Genomic DNA, 16,681 nt, shown 5'->3' with positions numbered 1-16,681 from the left:
AAGGGGGCATCTGAAAGCAGGTGTTCTCAGTGCAAGGCTTGAAGATGCCCCTCCGTGAGAGAGGCAATGGGGCAATGAAGAGAAGAAAGGAATGCAGATGAGCCAAGTACCACAAATGAGAAGAGACTGGCAGGAGGGAGGGTGTGGCCCACCGTGTCAGGTGCTGCGGATGTTAGAGGGGAACAGATGATAGGGTTACTTTTTCATTGAACTTTGATTTGACAAAAAAAAAGAAATGGGATGATGGAGTCTAAGGCAGGAGAGAAATACGGTAAGTGACTGTGCTAGAGCAAGGAGAATGTCTACATTTTAGCTCTACAACCACCACAGCTATTGGGTGTTAAGAATCCAGAGACTTAGGCAGGTGAAGTGCATGGTCATAATTTGTGTAGAGTGGGCTTGTTCTTCTGCCTCCTGTTCTTCTGTTCTTACGCCTTCCTAACATGCCACCCGTCCCCCCCCCAGCCCCCCCACACACACATGAAGCACAGCTGCCAGGTAATAACATGGTTAGTACTTCCGGTCTAAAGGGTGGGGTTTCAGTGACTTAAGAAAAAGGAACCTTGGGGATTATGCAGGTTTTGAGTGGGGCCTCAGGCTCCTATCAAACCTCTGCAATCCCATCCGCCCACTCCACCCCAACCCAGAGCATGGGATTAAAGAGCCCTCCTGTCCAATCTTCCAGCGTTAAGAGATAAGTCAAGTCACTAATTTGGATCTTTTTCCGAGAGATGGGGGATGCAATGGGAAACGGCTGTCCTGTGCTAACCAGACCCTCAGTCCATGAATGGCTCTCTGGGGCGTCTCCCCACACCCCTAACCTGCCGCCCCACTCTCTGCAGCACCCAGCCTGCAGAACCGGCGCTACCCTTCCATGGCCAGGATCCACTCCATGACAATCGAGGCTCCCATCACGAAGGTGAGTGGCAGCTGCCGCCAGGGCCGCCCAGCGGTGGTTTGAACCGGGCATCCAGGGTAATGAATGATGTAGCTCTAACGTCAGCATTTACAGGCCGTGCACAGAGTGACACAGACATCAGATGTGACGCGAACACATGATATGTGGTTGCAAATTACAGCAAGTGTCTTTGGGGCTGAGGGAGGGGACGTGGTGTTGGAAGCAACTAAAGCATGCATAGGTTTTTGACGAGAGGAGAGGATAGAGAGCCTCGGGCACAGACACAGCAGCAGCAGGAGCTCAGAGGGTGGGGGAGGCAACCTGAGCCCTGGGGCCCACAGCACAAAGAGGAGAAGGGGAGGCACCAGCACCGCCATTATGAGCTGACCGTTTGCATTTGTGTAGTGGACATCACCGAAGCCTTTTAAGGAGGTTGTGGGATGCTGCTGACTGTATGCTGAGAACACCATGAAGCTGTGGAGAGTGGAGGAGAGAGGGCAGGGCTGATAGGGAGGCCAGTCAGGCTGCTGTTCCAGAATCCCAGGCCAGTGGAGGGGAAGAGAAAGAAAGAGGTTTGGGAAATGTCTCAGGGTAAAACAACTCTTGGTGATAAACTATAATCTCAGGGTATGGAGAGCAAAGCCCAGCCTCCCTCAGGAGCTTGGTGTGGGGTGTGTGGATTATTTTACTGCAGTGGAAAAGACTAAAAAGGAACTTTGGGGGGGGGTTCATGTTGTTTTGTTGTTTGTTTTTAAACACACCTTTACTTGTTTGGGGAGGGAAGAGCAAGATATACTTTAGTTTGGGACATATGAGTAAGATATCCCAACAAAGGTGCCAGTTGAATGTCTCAGTATGGCCATCGAACTTAGGAGTCCAGAGGCCCAAAGTTGGTGAGGACAGGGGTGTGAATGCGGATGGTGTGTGAATTGTGCCAATTAATGGAATTAATGGAAATGAACAAGTTGATTTGGGGAGTGACTCTGAGGGAGGAAGAGGCCAGCAACTAGCTCTGAGGAAGAAGGAGACCTGGAGAGGAGGAATGGAGGAGAAGAATCAGCAAACCAGCTTTGGAAGGGTGGTTCCCAGAGAGAGGGGTGGGGGGAAAGAGAGAGAGAGAGAGAGAGAGAGAGAGAGAGAGAGAGAGAGAGAGAGAGTGTGTGTGTGTGTAGCTGGGGAGGAGCGGGGTGTGGGTGGGTGGTAGACTGGGGGATATCTCCCAAGGGGCAATGGAAGAGCAGACTCTAGGGACTCCCTAGATAGACAGTACAGCCACCTGTAGGGCACTACAGTAGTCTTTGTGCAGCCTGGGTGTATGTGTGGGGGGGAGGGGTGGTTAGCGCTGGGGTCGCTGTTTCTTTGCTTTGCACATTGACTCCAGCCTGCAGTTTATAGTATTAAACTACATCTGAGCATGAGCCACTGGTGGTACATGCTAGCATCAACAGCATGTTAAAGAATATAGATTTCTGGGGAAGGAAGGCAGGCTAGGTGGGGTGGGGCATGGGCTGAGTGATTCCTTTTCTGGAAAGGGAGCAGGTCAGATTAAATTGGGACCCTCTGCTCTAGTGAGGCGAGAGGTACCAGGGAGGCATTGGCCATTTTGAACACATCGAGTGTTAGTATCTGAGTTCCCAGTCCTGTGTCTGACTTTGGGGAAGGAGAATCCTAATGTCCTCAAATTTGTTCTCTTCTGTTACTGCCTTAGGTTATAAATATAATCAATGCCGCCCAAGAGAACAGCCCTGTCACTGTAGCCGAGGCCCTGGACAGAGTTTTAGAAATTTTACGGACCACCGAACTGTACTCCCCTCAGCTGGGTACCAAAGATGAAGACCCGCACACCAGTGACCTGGTCGGAGGCCTAATGACGGTGAGTGAGGAGGGGAAACCTGAAATGCCAGGGAGGCTGCATCAGACATACTCGAGTGCATGGAACCTAGAGACCGTCCCCTTGAATCTCAGAAAAACTATTCATGAGTAACATACACACAAAAGCATTTCTGTTATTATTAAAAAGATACTAGCCCAACCTTTTCTAAAACTTACCATTAGAAGGTCATAGCCCCAAATGTGGCCCCTGACTTTGGCTACCAACAAGTAAATTTGAGGCATAGGAGAGAAGTGCATTTTCCTGGGGGGTTGGGAGGGAGTGCAATAACCCTCGTCCAGAGCAAGGTCATGTCTCTGATTTCACTCATGCTGCTTCCGAATGCCAGAAGGGAAAAAAATAACATGAAACAGCCAACCCATAGTTGAGGGGTGGGCCTGGATGCTGCTTTCTCTGTTTGAGTCTCTGTTGCTCACCTCCTGGGGCTAATCCCGTGGAAGGAGAGTATCCCTGTCTTAAGGCATGAGCTCAGCCACCGAGCCACATCCTGACTTAGTGTGGAGTTTCATCCTGGACTTGCATTGATGGCATCACTCAGGCCTCGGCTTTGTTTGGCTAGTGAGAGGAGTGAGCGTGGTGGCGTGTAAGGCGTGCTCCTAATGGCATCTTTTTCTCTTCCAGGATGGCTTGAGGAGGCTGTCAGGGAATGAGTATGTGTTCACTAAGAGTAAGTTGTCACCAGTCGCCCCAGTCAGAGGGTCTCTCTGGCCTACGCTGGAACCCAGGGCTTTGAGTTAAAGTAATTTCTCAGCCCTGGTCACATCAGAATGAGAAGGTGAAATATTGATGCAGAAAAGCTCCCAAACCAAATGAGTCTATTTGGGAAATATCCTGGAGTTTAATACTGTGAGAGAAGAACCTTGAAGGTAGAACCTTCCTAGCCTTAGCAGTCCAAGACATTCTCCCCCAGGACCCCAATGAGAGGGATGCTGGTGCCCCTCAAGCTTCCAGTCTCACCTGACCCCCACGTCCACTCTGTCTGCTCAGATGTGCACCAGAGCCACAGCCACCTGGCGATGCCATTGACCATCAATGACGTGCCCCCCAGTATTGCCCAGCTGCTCGATAACGAGGAAAGCTGGGAGTTCAACATCTTCGAGTTAGAAGCTGTCACGCATAAAAGGTATGTGACCTCTGGTGGCCAGCGGCAGTGGGCTGGTGGCCACATTCCGCTCAATGCTTCCACCTCTGGGACTTGGAGGAGGTGAACCCTTGCCAGAGGCCTCCCAGGATCCACCTCTCCTGCCACGCTCAGGAGTGTCCATCAAACAGGGACCCTGGGTGAATGGCTTGGTGGAGAGAAACAATGTGTGGGTGAGAGGTGGATCCAGCTAGTAACAGCCCAGAGGAGGAAGTCCCCACTGTCCCTCTCACATCTCCCCAGGTCCTTCCTTTCTACCGGTGAGTCCCAGCAGCCTTAATATTCTCAGCCCCCAGCTTGTTAGAACACCCCACCTTAGCAAAATGAGCTTGAGAGTAATGTAGACTTCCCTTTTGCTCTGTCTGTCAGCAGGGAGAAAGGTTAGGAAACTCAAAAGAAGCCATCTTCTAGAGCAGGGGAAGGGTGTTTATCCCAGGGATGCAGCCAATAGCACTTTCAGGATGCTCACCTGTAGATAAGTGACTCTACAAGCAATGCCTTTAGTCCCTCAGTGGGTCCAAAGTAAGGTGTTGTGAAGGGTTATGAGGAAGCAGAGATAGAAAGGGACCAGCAGGAACCTTCTTGCTTCTTAGAACCCCTTGAATAATTTGAGATTATCTCTAAATCATTTGGGTCGTTCAGCATAAAGCAGCTTGGAATAAGGAAAATCATGAGGAAAAAATGCTTCATCTCCTAGTTCAAGGAGTCGGGAGCAGAGATGTTGTAATGCTGCTGTGTGTGTCAAGTAAACCTCAGAAAAAGAAACGCCTCCATGCTCTTATATCAGCAGAGAAAACTCTTTCTGGACCAGTGAGTACAGTGACTCAGAGTTTTTCTGTTTTGCAGACCATTGGTTTACCTGGGCTTAAAGGTCTTTTCCCGGTTTGGGGTGTGTGAATTTTTACACTGTACTGAAACTACTCTCCGAGCCTGGCTCCAAGTGATTGAAGCCAACTACCATTCCTCCAATGCGTACCATAACTCCACTCATGCTGCCGATGTCCTGCATGCCACAGCCTTCTTCCTGGGAAAAGAAAGAGTGAAGGTAAAGCCTTGATGTCACATTTTGTTACCTGCAAGGGTTTGTGACTGGAAATGGAGGAACTGTGCATTCATTGGGCAGTGAGTTAGCAATCACACGAAGTTTTTTGGGGGCTACCATAGCCGGGTCATTTTGATGTTTCTCTCTAGCATTTGGCCTTTCTCTTTAGCCTTTCTCTTCCCGGAATCCCTAACACAATCATCAGGGCAGACTCCTTCCTGTGTCAGGGTGTTCGATGAGCCTGTTCACTCCTAGATGTTCACTTGGAGTCCTTTGCAATTACTCAGTTAGAGGCGAGAACAATTGTGTTTATAGGTCTGGAGGTTTTCAGACTGAAATTACGCCACTGGTATTTGATGGTGCAGATGTGTAATGAGGATTCTCCTGAATGCTGATGTGTGTTTTGTGGAGGTGTGAAGCTATATGTAAGTACATTCGTGATGGTTATGTCATTCTGAGGAAGCGCTATGTTCCTTAGACTTAGACAACACAGAGGGGGGCTCTGTCCTGTGTGCATTGATGATAATTCAGCTCGATAACATACAACATGTCCTGAACAGGTTTAATATAGGCTAATAGAGCACGCTTGGTAGTTGGTTGCATTAACTGCTCTTTCGGCTCAGGGACTGATTGAGACATCACACCATCGTCAGGCTTTGCTAGAGGAATCACTGTATGGCTGTGTACAGGTGCTAGTTTATACGGTAGCTTAGTGTAGCCCAGGCGTAGCTGACATGGGAGCCCCAGCTTTCCTCCTCTCTGAGGACCACCACTTATTCAGCACTGACCACTCTGGTTTGTTCCTTGGTTGCAGTTAGCACCAAAGCTAAGAGCACAGATACTCCTGAGAGAAAAGCTACGTGCAAAGTGAAATGCACCTTAATCTGCAAACCCTGGATTCCTTTGTTCGAAGGAGATGAGGGGCAGCAGACAGGAAGGAGGAGCAGAAAGAGCATGAGAATGGGGAGAAATAATTTCCTTCTCAGTTTTACTTGTCTCATCCTGATACTCACTTTCACCAGCCAAAAAGCAGAGAAGATAAGAGGAGAATGAATGACACCTTTGTAAAGTTCTTTCTTCTCCATTGAGAAACGGTGATGTCAGCTGTGTTTTCTAGCACCTTCCTAAGAGGATCTAAGGGCTGGAGCGATAGTACAGTGGGTAGGGCATTTGCCTTGCACATGGCCAACCCAGGTTTGATCTCTGGCATTCCAAATGGTCTCTGAAGCACCACCAGGAGTAATTCCTGAGTACAGAGCCAGGAGGAACCCCTGAGCATCGCTGGGTGTAACCCAAACAGCAATAATAAAAATAATAATAAGATTCTCCCCCATGCCGCCATCAAGTTCACTCTCCCCTGCCTCACGCACCCTCTGCTGAGGCTGCAAATGGTCAGTGAAAAAAGATGTGGGGCCTCGAGACTAACACCAAAGTGATGGAAGCTGCTGGGGTCAGGGCTTAGTGTCACAGAATTAGCCTGGAATCCCTGGTAGATCAGGCCCACAGATCACTGCATAGCTCCATTCCCCCAGATTCAAACCTTTCTACACACAGTGAGTGTTGCTGGATCCTTCAGAGTCTGCTAGGATTCCTCAAGTTGCAGCAACTGAAACAAGTTCAACCCAGTGTTCCCAATTGAAATGACCCATGCTAACCCTGAAAGGCCCTGCCGGACCCTCAGAACCCAGAGAACTGCAAGGACCCTTGGCAGGTGGGGCTGAAAGATGCCCACAGCCCCAAACACTGAGAACTGCAAGGCCCCTGAGCAGGTGGGGTTGGCAAAAGTGCCCCTGAGCTCCGAGGGGTAGTACCCATAGCCCATGTGCCCCGAGGACCTCTGAGGCAGTTGTGTCCCTGGAGACTCATACCAGGCAGCCACTCCCACTCCCCCTGCTCCTCTGGGAGACCCGTCCTCCACTGAGTCCTTCATCTGCAGTGGTGCTCCCAGCCTCCTGGGTTTGGGTTCCCCCGCTGGTGCATCCCAGAGGTCCTTTATTCACTGAACTTCTCGTCCTGGCCATGGTCTGCCTGACCACTCTGGTTTGTCCTTCCTTAGGGGAATCATCCCAGCTCACCCGCACCACAGGTGACTTACAGGGGAGCCAGAGGCCACCCCATGACTCAGTTTCTAGCTAGAATGAAATCCCCTGAGAAGTCCATTTCTCCAAAGCTGCTGGACTCGTTTCTGGGCCCAGTGAGTGTCAGGTGACTAGGGATTGCCAAACTGCCCAGTTCCAAGAGAATCAATAGTTACCAGGGAGTTTGATGACCTGCACAGTAGTCCCCTGAATCAATCTCCATGGGGACACACCCAGTCTCTGTGTTTCCTTCGGAGAATATTCCCCAGGAAGTTTGTGTGTATGGGCATGGATGTGTATCTTTCCATGTGGAGTCTGCCCCAGTGAGTGTTCAGCTCTGCCTGCGCTGACACCATGCCAGCATTGTATACGAATGGGGTACTGGGGGGTTCTAGCACTTCGTATGGTCACAAGCACCCGTAAGTGTGTTACTGAGTCAGTTTATTAAGGCCAGTCCTTTGGGGTTTTTTGTTTGTTTTGTTTTGTTTTGTTTTTCTTTTTGGGTCACACCCAGCGATACTCAGGGGTTATTCCTGGCTCTGCACTCAGGAATAATTACTCCTGGCGGTACTTTTGGGACCATATGGGATGTCGGGGATTGAACCTGGGTCAGCCACATTTAAGGCAAACACCGTACCCACTGTACTATTGCTCCGGCCTCAAGGCCAATCCTTTGTGTTACAGCCTGCGTGAGACTATCTTCTAAGGTTGTGAGTCCAAAAGCATTTTTCTCCCTTGATGCTCCAATGTGTGAGCCTCAGACAGGGGGTCTCTGCCTCTGCCCCCTGTAGGGCCAGAGCAGCATTTCATACTACTAGGACCTCCCGCTTGTGCCACTTGGGGCCACAGTCCCCATCTTGTCAGATGTAGGCAGATAAGGGCCAGAGGGCTAGATGGACAGGGCTTAAGGCGCTTGCCTTGCATGTGGCTGATCACAGTTTGGTTTCCTGGCACCACAAATGCTCCCTCAAGTACCACCAGGAGTGATCCTTGAGTGCAGAGCCCAGAGTAAGCCCTGAGCACTGCCAGGGGTGGCAGTAAGGAGGCAGATCAGTCATATTTGTGATGGGGGGGCCACTTTGTGCTTTGGAAAGGATCTTGAAAAGGATCCTAGCAATGTGGCAGGCATTTGAAATAAGTCCATTTGACTTCTTTTTGGAGACCAAGACTGGACTCCAGGGAGAGAATTTATCCATTATACTGGCAGCCAAGATTTCTCTTTTCCTGCTAAAAAAAGCTACAGCACTGTATGACTGAAATCCAATCACGAACAGCTTTGGAAAGGTCTATTTCACAGTGATTCGATAGCAAAGTTAATAGAACTAAAACAGCCATGGCAAACTGAAGCCTTGCATCCTGGCGGCCTTTCGACTACCAGGATTTGGACAGACTCAGCAGACGAAGACGCACCTTGTCCTCAGCCCACCTTTCCAGTCATCCCTTGGAAGGGACATGGTGGGGTCTGAGCATAGGGGCTCCCTCATGCCGAGGGTAATGCTCAGTCTTACCCGCCCCCTTCACTCCAGGGAAGCCTCGATCAACTGGACGAGGTGGCGGCTCTGATCGCGGCCACGGTGCACGATGTGGACCACCCAGGACGTACCAACTCATTCCTGTGCAATGCTGGCAGCGAGCTGGCCGTGCTCTACAACGACACAGCCGTGCTGGAGAGCCACCACACCGCACTGGCCTTCCAGCTGACCGTCAAGGATGCCAAGTGCAACATTTTCAAAAACATGGACAGGTTGGTGGTGGTGGGGCCCAAGGATTCGTGCAGTTAAGCCAAGAAGGTTTTGTATAGTGCTTCAAGCACTTACCTTCCTCTTAGGGAGGAGGGGAAGGAGAAGAGAAGAACGGTGGTATCATTGGGTCAGGCAGTGGAATAATAGCCTTGCCCTCGTGGATTAAACTGTCCTTTTCACTCTGCCTTCGCCTCTTTTTAACTGTGTTTGGTCTTCAGAGAACTCTCGGAATAATGTTTTCTACCGTGCACCACACTCAAGAAATATTGACCCTATCACTAATAGGTGTGGCTGGTATTTTTACCTCCTCACAAGGACATCCAGTCTTTTGTAAATCAGAGGAACTAGATCCTCCCTCATCTGGCCCCACCTCAACTTTGGGCCACCTTGAGCCTGGCTCCAGGGGCTGGTTTCCTCGTCAGGTGCCAGCAATACTGTTGAGGCTCTGAGGCTGGGCATGGGGCTACAAGCACTGGGACCCTCTGGAGAGAGTCAGGGAACAGATGATGGGAACGCAACAGTAATTTTGAGCATGGTCACTGCTACATCCATTACAGAGTCTATCTCATTCTAATCCAGAGCATCACCTGTTAGTGGGAAAATGTTCTTGCAGGGCCATCACCAGAAGAGGTCATGACCGGTCCCATAACAGGAACCACCCGGTCCATGCTGAATTCCCAGGGACAGCTCCAGTAGCAGTACCAGCCATTTAGGAAAGGGACTTTTCATTTTCTCCATCTCACCATTTGGATATAGCCAAAGGAAAGCAAAAAGGAATCCCCCTTTTTAAAATAAGGGTCTACCATACAACAAGTGGCACTGCACTGTCGCACTGTCCTCCCATTGTTCGATTTGCTTGAGCGGGCCCAACAATGTCTTCATTGTGAGACAAGTACCACCTTTAAAAAAAAAAATCAGATGTAAAGGATCAGCTATCATTCAAGGAAATGGAATAGAATCAGTAAATCCTGGCTTTATTGTGTTGCTGGTATCTTCCCTAATTTCTTAATTTTATGTTTCCAACTACCTTTTAGGCAGCTGGTGAGGAATGTGGTAAGATGGGAGCAGTGCTGTTTAAAGGTTCTAATTCTGAACTGTATGTGAACAAGGCCCTTTGTCTCCTGGTGATTTTAGGAACCATTATCGGACATTGCGCCAAGCTATTATCGACATGGTGTTAGCCACAGAGATGACAAAGCACTTTGAACATGTGAACAAATTTGTGAACAGCATCAACAAGCCCCTGGCCGCTGAGGTGAGCCTTGTCAATGTAATAAGAGACATCAGAGCTTATTTCCACCACGTCTACTCTGGTCTCAAAGCGTTTTTTCTCTCACTCTTTAGTACAAGGTGGTTATTTACTTAGATTGGTACAGAAGGGCTAAAGGTACTTGCCACTTGTTTTTCTTGAGAACAAAACATAGATTAATGGTGTTCACAGTAACCCTGTGCTAAGCCCTGAGATGAAGTGTGTAGGCGGTGACAAAAGGAAACAGGGCTAGAGAATATGACGGAAGGAACTGGCAGGCAGCAGAGACTGGCACAAGTAGTGGATTTTAGGGCCCTCACAGTCGATTTCTGACATGGCCCCTTTCAACCTTCATTACATCTTGAGGTCCCCACCCACCCCCATCCTACCAGTCAGTCCCTCGTCTCATGCCTTGGTGCCCCATTTACACAATTTTCACCTGTGACTCCCTTGGAATAAGTGGGGGCAGGCACAGGGGACCATAAGGCCCCAGGCTGAGAAATACTGTTTTAGGGTACCCAAATTTCTGTTTGTTTCAGACATCAAAATCAAGATTTTAGAAAACTCTATTCCTACTGGTTGGCATAAGAAGTCTATCAGTACCCAAAGACTATATACTATTGTGAGATTTGGAGAGACTAGTTGGGCAAAAGCACATTTGGTTTTCCTTTATTAAAGTTCACTAGCAGTACCATGGTACCTGCTTTAAGGTTCCTGTAAAATCTGGGTTTTAGAAACAAAGAAAGTTAAGAGTTTATTGTCAGAGGAGAGATCAACTGCCCTTAAAAGCCAGGCAACCATTCATCTGGTTAGAAAAGTTCTCTGCTCTTTCCTGTTGAGAAGGTTGCATAAGTGGATAGTTGATGAATGGTGTCTTAAAAGTCACTTGGAAATTGTTAGGGAGACCTCCCCTGTGCCAACCATCACCGCCATGATGGACCCAGCCTGGAAAGGAGAGACAGTCTCCACTTCACCTATATTCTGCTCCACCACCACCCCAAATTTATGCCACATCACAATTTCAGGACCCCCTTTTTACACAGAGGGTTTATGGGAGCAAGAATCTGGAGACGAGATTTAGAAAGGAAAAATACCCAGAATCAGAGAAGTCTGCAGCTTCTGCCATGTAAGTAAGCCCCCAGCTCTGGGTTAAGAATTATTCCCAGCAGCATCTGTAGTGAGGAGCATTTTATCTGTGCTTAGGAAACAAAACAGCAGCCTCTGAGAATAATTTTGCTCCTGGTCTAAGAAATCTCAAGACAAAACTGAATCCCCCACAGGCTGTGTAGGCTCTCAGGTTGACTGCACTCCTGAGAGTTACTGAATCTTTTCACACGGTCAATTCAGGGGAGCCTTTCAAAGCAAAGCAGCAGTCTTCCAGGTTTGGTCTAGTTGACTACTTGCATTTGTCTCAACCTACTCATGGCCTTGGTCATTGACATGCATCAGATATGTCAGATATACACCATCTGCTCCTGCCCAGGCTTATTTTCTTCTCCTACAACCACACACTTAAGTGGCCCATACTTCCTACCACCTGGGAAGATCCAGGAAAGTGCAAGGAGACACTTGCCTTGAAAAAGCAGAATGTTGAACCCCAGCACCTCATGTGGCCCTGAGCACAATACTAGTAGTAAGCCCTGAGCACCACCAGGTAGGCCCAGAACAAAAACAAAGGAAGCAGAAAGATGGGCTGGAGACATTGTAGTGGGTAAAGTACTTTTCTTGCATGTGCCAACCTGGATACCGAATAAGGTCCCCCAACTACTACGCAGAGTGATCCTTTAGTACTGCCAAATATGGAACCCCTCCACATCAAAAAAAAAAAAGCTAGAATGTGGTAGGAGGAGGAAGAGCAGACTTGGATAGAAAGTCATAGGAGAAAGAGAGTTGGTGAGCATATGAGAGAGAAATAGAAAAATAATTTCATTTGGTTTCTTATTATTAGTTTATTAAACTGTAATCTTTGTTTTTATACATTTCCTTGTAAAATAGGAGAAAAGTTTTTCCTTAAAGTTACATACCAAATTACTAAAAAAAAAAAATTCAAAATCTCTCTCTGTCTCTGTTTCTCTCTCTGTGTGTTTCTCTCTCTCTCTCTGTGTTTCTCTCTCTCTCTCTCTCTCTCTCTCACACACACACACACACACATGCACGCGCTCGTGCACACACACAAACCTAGTAACAGAAAAATCAGAACTGTTTGGAGCTCTGAGCTCTGCTGAGGAGGATGAACAGACAGAGATGGGAGAGGACCAACAGGGCTTTTCCCTGCCCACCTGTTCCTACGCTGTGTAAGGTGTGTTGCACGGACTTTATCCTTGCAGATTTAAGTAAGGGAGAGAGAATCTCTTCCGCTGAGTCCCCATCATGCCTGTGGGTGCCCAGGTGATCACCACAAGTACATGTCTGAGCAGTCAGCGCTGGTGACTTCACCCTTTTTTTTTTTTGATCACTCCCGATGATGCTCAGGGGTTACTCCTGGCTCTGCACTCAGGAATTACTCCTGGTAGTGCTCAGGGGACCATATGGGATGCTGGAATTCGAACCTGGGTTGGCTGCGTGCAAGGCAAACGCCCTACTCGCTGTGCTATCACTCCAGCCCCTTTACCCTTTTCTTGAACTCACTCTGAACTGACAATGTTTTCCAGATCGAGGGCAGTGACTGTGAATGCAACCTTGTTGGGAAGAACTTTCCTGAAAACCAAATGCTGATCAAGCGCATGATGATTAAATGTGCAGATGTGGCCAACCCGTGCCGCCCGTTGGACCTGTGCATCGAGTGGGCTGGGAGGATCTCCGAGGAGTATTTCGCTCAGGTGCGCTGCCCCTGTAGGGAAGAGACAGTTAACTTCGGGACTGGTCCCCAGGTCAAAGAGTTCTAGGGATTCTCCAGGTGGTAACATAGCCCTCCTTGGAAAGTAGATACCTATCTGGACCTAGAGTCACCCTCTGATTCCATCAGGGGACCTGTGTGACTGGGTCCAACCAAAGAATATCTAAGGGAAAAGTGATAAGGTAAGAGAGTCTTTTCATCCTCAAATTGTTGGATCCTGAACTTTCACAAAAATGAATGATTTGGGGCCAGAACAATAGTACAGTGGGTAGACCGCTTGCCTTGCACATGGCCGACCTGAATTCAATCCCCAGCATCCCATATGGTCTGCTGAGCACCATAGAGCCAGGCGTAAGCTCTGAGATTCACCGGATGTGGCCCCCAAAACAACAAACAAGATGAACCAAGCATTCTTTCACTCTGTTCTTATCTCCATGATGCACTGTGGGTAACAGAACTGATCAAGACACCTCTTGCCAGGGGGAATTCAAACTAGAGGATGTAGACACAGGTCCACGTGTTGGTTAAAAAAAAAAAAGTGAAAATGATCTTTTAAAGGAGGTAAATGCTAAGTGCAAATAAACAAGATGTTCTTTTCTTGATAAAGGAAGGACTTTGTGGGAAATGTTCAGAACATTTTTAAAGGAGTTTTTCCTGTGAGAACAAAGCATTATGAGCAAAACTAGTAAGGAGGAAAAACAGAACTTTTATAGAAGGGAACAGCAATTTGTAGTTCAATTTAGCAATGTGAAGAAGAGTCAAAGGAGAAAAAAACAAGATCCAGAAAATGGTAGATTGCAAGCTGCCATTTGAAATAACGGTCCTCTTCCCAGAGAAGAGGCTCTACAGATGGGTGGGAAAGTGCCTGGCTGAAGAATAAGTACACAGTAACTAGAGAATCGATTCCACTGTGAGTGAGGAAAGCTGGGTTACATGTGTGACTGGAATATTCCGCCAAGGAACTGCTTGTGTCTGGGTGGGGGCCGTGGCTCCTGTGGGGGTGCACACACTGTGGCTGTGGCTGTGGCTGTGTGAGACTCTGACTTGCGTTCCAGCCCCCAGCCCTGCCAGAGATGGCCCTCACAGTACTGAAAGGCTCACCATATCTAGCAGGGAGGGGCCATGACCACAGAGGTCCTGGTGAGTTAGCTGTAGAGGACAGGAAACCCCGAGGCTGCCCCAGAGATGAAGAAAACCCGAAATTACTCCTTGAATGGCACTGGATCTTTTTGGACTCTTTGACTGACCTACCATGAGCATGCTGGGCTGAACACAGGTGGGAGGCCATAAGCGGTCTCCCCAGAACCCACAGAGAGAACTCCTCTATTCCTAAATCTTATTCCTACTTTTCGCCCAGCGTGTAAATGGGGCTGAGGTGGGCGGTGGAAGGGAGGGGTAGGGGTAAGAGATAAAAAAAGAACAAACCTTTAAGTGATTTGTTGGAAGCTCCCTGTTTCAGTATTCTTGCCCCAAGGAGGAATATTCACAAGTCAGTGAAAAATGTAAAGGTGGAATTCCCAGACCAGACTCTGCCCACTGACCTGCATGGATGGTGAATCGTGGCTGAGTCCACATGAGCACAGGCACTAAGTACAAAAGATTCAGATATGACACACCTCCAGGATGTCTGGACCATTGCCCAAGTCTTAACACCGTCTGTCACTCTGTTGGGCACAGATACTATTTCACTCAACATGATACTCTCAGTGACCATCCATTCATAAGCGAATTTCATGACTTCATTTTTTTCCCATAGTATTCCATTGTGTAGATGTACTATAGTTTCTTTAACCAGTCATCTGTTCTCAGGCACTTGGATTGTTTCCAGATTCTGGCTATTGTGAACAATGCTGTAATAAACATACAAATGCAAATGTCATTCTGATGTATGTGTTTGCAGGGAGTATATTCCCAGAAGTGATATTGCTGAGTCATATGAAAATTCAATTTCTAGTTTTTTGAGTAATTCCCATATTGTTTTCCAAAAAGGCTGGACCAGTTGGCATTTCCACCAACAATGAATGAGAGTCCCTTTCTCCCCACATCTGCACCAGCATTGGTTGTTCTTGTTCTTTTTGATGTGTGCCATTCTCACTCAGTTCTTATCCAGAGTGATCGTTTCATAAGGAAATTCTAGCTGAAACTGGCTTATTATTCCATTGACTTAGCATTAGCAATACTAGAATCTTTCAGAGGTATCGCTTTCTATCTCTGTATGTATGTGAGATTACTCCCCACTCCACCTTTAAAAAGACCCCTCTCTTGAGCACCAAATTAAGGGTGTTTGGAGGATCCTCCCAGGAGGGGAGATGCATGTTGAAAGTAGACTATGGACTGAACATGTTTGCCACTCAAAGCCTCTTTTGCAGATCACAACACTCAAAAGGAGAGAGAGAACACAAGGGATTGCCCTGCCACAGAGGCAGGGTGAGATGGGAGGGATGGGGGTGGGAGGGATATTATCCATGGTGGTGGAAAATGGGCACTGGTGGAGGGATGGGTATTTGATCATTGTATAATCGAAACCCAAGCACAAAAAATTGTAAATCTACAACTGTACTTCATGGTGTTTCACTAAAAATAAAAATTAAAAAAAAGACCCCTCTCCCCATTCCTCCCACCTCTCTCCCCTTTCCCTCTGGCAAGGGAAAATTTTCACTGGGTCTAGGAGATAGTCTTGTTGGGTTTTATTTTTTTCCCATTCATTATCTTTAATTATGTTCTGTATAAATAAAATTATCTGTTAATTGTCCTTTACTTCCTGTCTTCTTGGGAGGGTTTGTAGTTGTTGTTTATTTGTTTTTTTGTTTGTTTTGTTTTGGGGGGGCACACCTGGTGGTATTGGGGCTTTCTCCTGGTTCTGTGCTCAGGGACCACTGCTGGTGATGCTCAGAGGACTGTATGGAGTGCTGAGGATCAAACCAAGGTCCGCTGCAGGCAAAGCAAATGCCCTACCTGCTGTACTTTCACTCCAGTCCCCTCCTTGACTTATTTAGCATAATCACTTCAAGATCCATCCATTTTGTTTCAGAAAACATGATTTAATCTTTCCTTTAAAAAAGAATGGATTGACATACATAGTTTACAATACTACTATAGTCATTTTAGACTTTTTAGAGCTTCTACATGAATTTATTTTTCTTGATGGCAGAGTAGTATTCCATTGAATATACACAGCCCAGCTCCATTGCCTGGTCATCTGCAGATGAACACTTAGGCTGATTATGTTGTGGCTACTATGAATAAGGTTGCTGTGAACACAGGGAAGCAAATATCCCCTCAGTGTGTGTTCTTAGAGTAAACCGCCTTTCTTGCCCCCTTCCCTTCCCTTTGCTGTAACAACTGGGCACTGAGTCCATTCAGCTGTGGTCCTTCCTCACTGGGGTTGTACACTTGGCCATGGGGATGCTCATCAGTCATGGAGCTCCTTCCTGCATGTGTGGGTTGTCATGCCTGCCCTGGGGCTCACTCCTGACCCAGTGCTCACATAGGGTTGTGTGCTGGCTGAGGGATCACACACTTTAGTCATGGTGGTCCTGCATGCCTGGCTGTGGACTGAAGACTGTGCACACTGCTTAGGTGCAAGTCCCAAATAGCAGAGCACTGGAGTGGCACTTGGTATATAGCAAGGACACCAGGGGTCAAATTTGTGAGTAGCAGTTTGACCACTAAGGGATCCCCCAGACTAGCTCTTTCTTTTTAAACTAAAGTATGTGAGGATGAATAATAAAATCACTGTGAAGAGGCCCAAGAGATAATACAGTGGGAAAGGCACTTACTGTGATGGTTTCTATCCCTGGAACC

The 16,681-nt window shown here is 47.8% G+C and overlaps 1 protein-coding gene across 4 annotated transcripts in view; it reads left to right on the top strand.

The window, feature by feature from the left end:
* Nucleotides 1-16,681, top strand: part of PDE8B (phosphodiesterase 8B) — a 271,503-nt gene that overhangs the window by 250,041 nt on the left and 4,781 nt on the right. For all 4 annotated transcript variants that reach the window (XM_056112509.1, XM_056112510.1, XM_056112508.1 and 1 more), the window contains exons 13-20: nucleotides 843-919; nucleotides 2,607-2,771; nucleotides 3,411-3,456; nucleotides 3,777-3,912; nucleotides 4,777-4,975; nucleotides 8,577-8,794; nucleotides 9,927-10,047; nucleotides 12,693-12,860. In XM_056112509.1, the coding sequence (XP_055968484.1) occupies nucleotides 843-919; nucleotides 2,607-2,771; nucleotides 3,411-3,456; nucleotides 3,777-3,912; nucleotides 4,777-4,975; nucleotides 8,577-8,794; nucleotides 9,927-10,047; nucleotides 12,693-12,860 (1,130 nt within the window). The remainder of the gene's footprint in view (nucleotides 1-842; nucleotides 920-2,606; nucleotides 2,772-3,410; nucleotides 3,457-3,776; nucleotides 3,913-4,776; nucleotides 4,976-8,576; nucleotides 8,795-9,926; nucleotides 10,048-12,692; nucleotides 12,861-16,681) is intronic.

The sequence above is a fragment of the Sorex fumeus genome, unplaced genomic scaffold, assembly GCF_029834395.1.
Source record: "Sorex fumeus unplaced genomic scaffold, SorFum_2.1 ptg000018l, whole genome shotgun sequence".
NCBI lineage: Eukaryota > Metazoa > Chordata > Mammalia > Eulipotyphla > Soricidae > Sorex > Sorex fumeus.
Note: the sequence above shows the minus strand (reverse complement) of the source record. Positions and strands in the feature narration are given on the sequence as shown.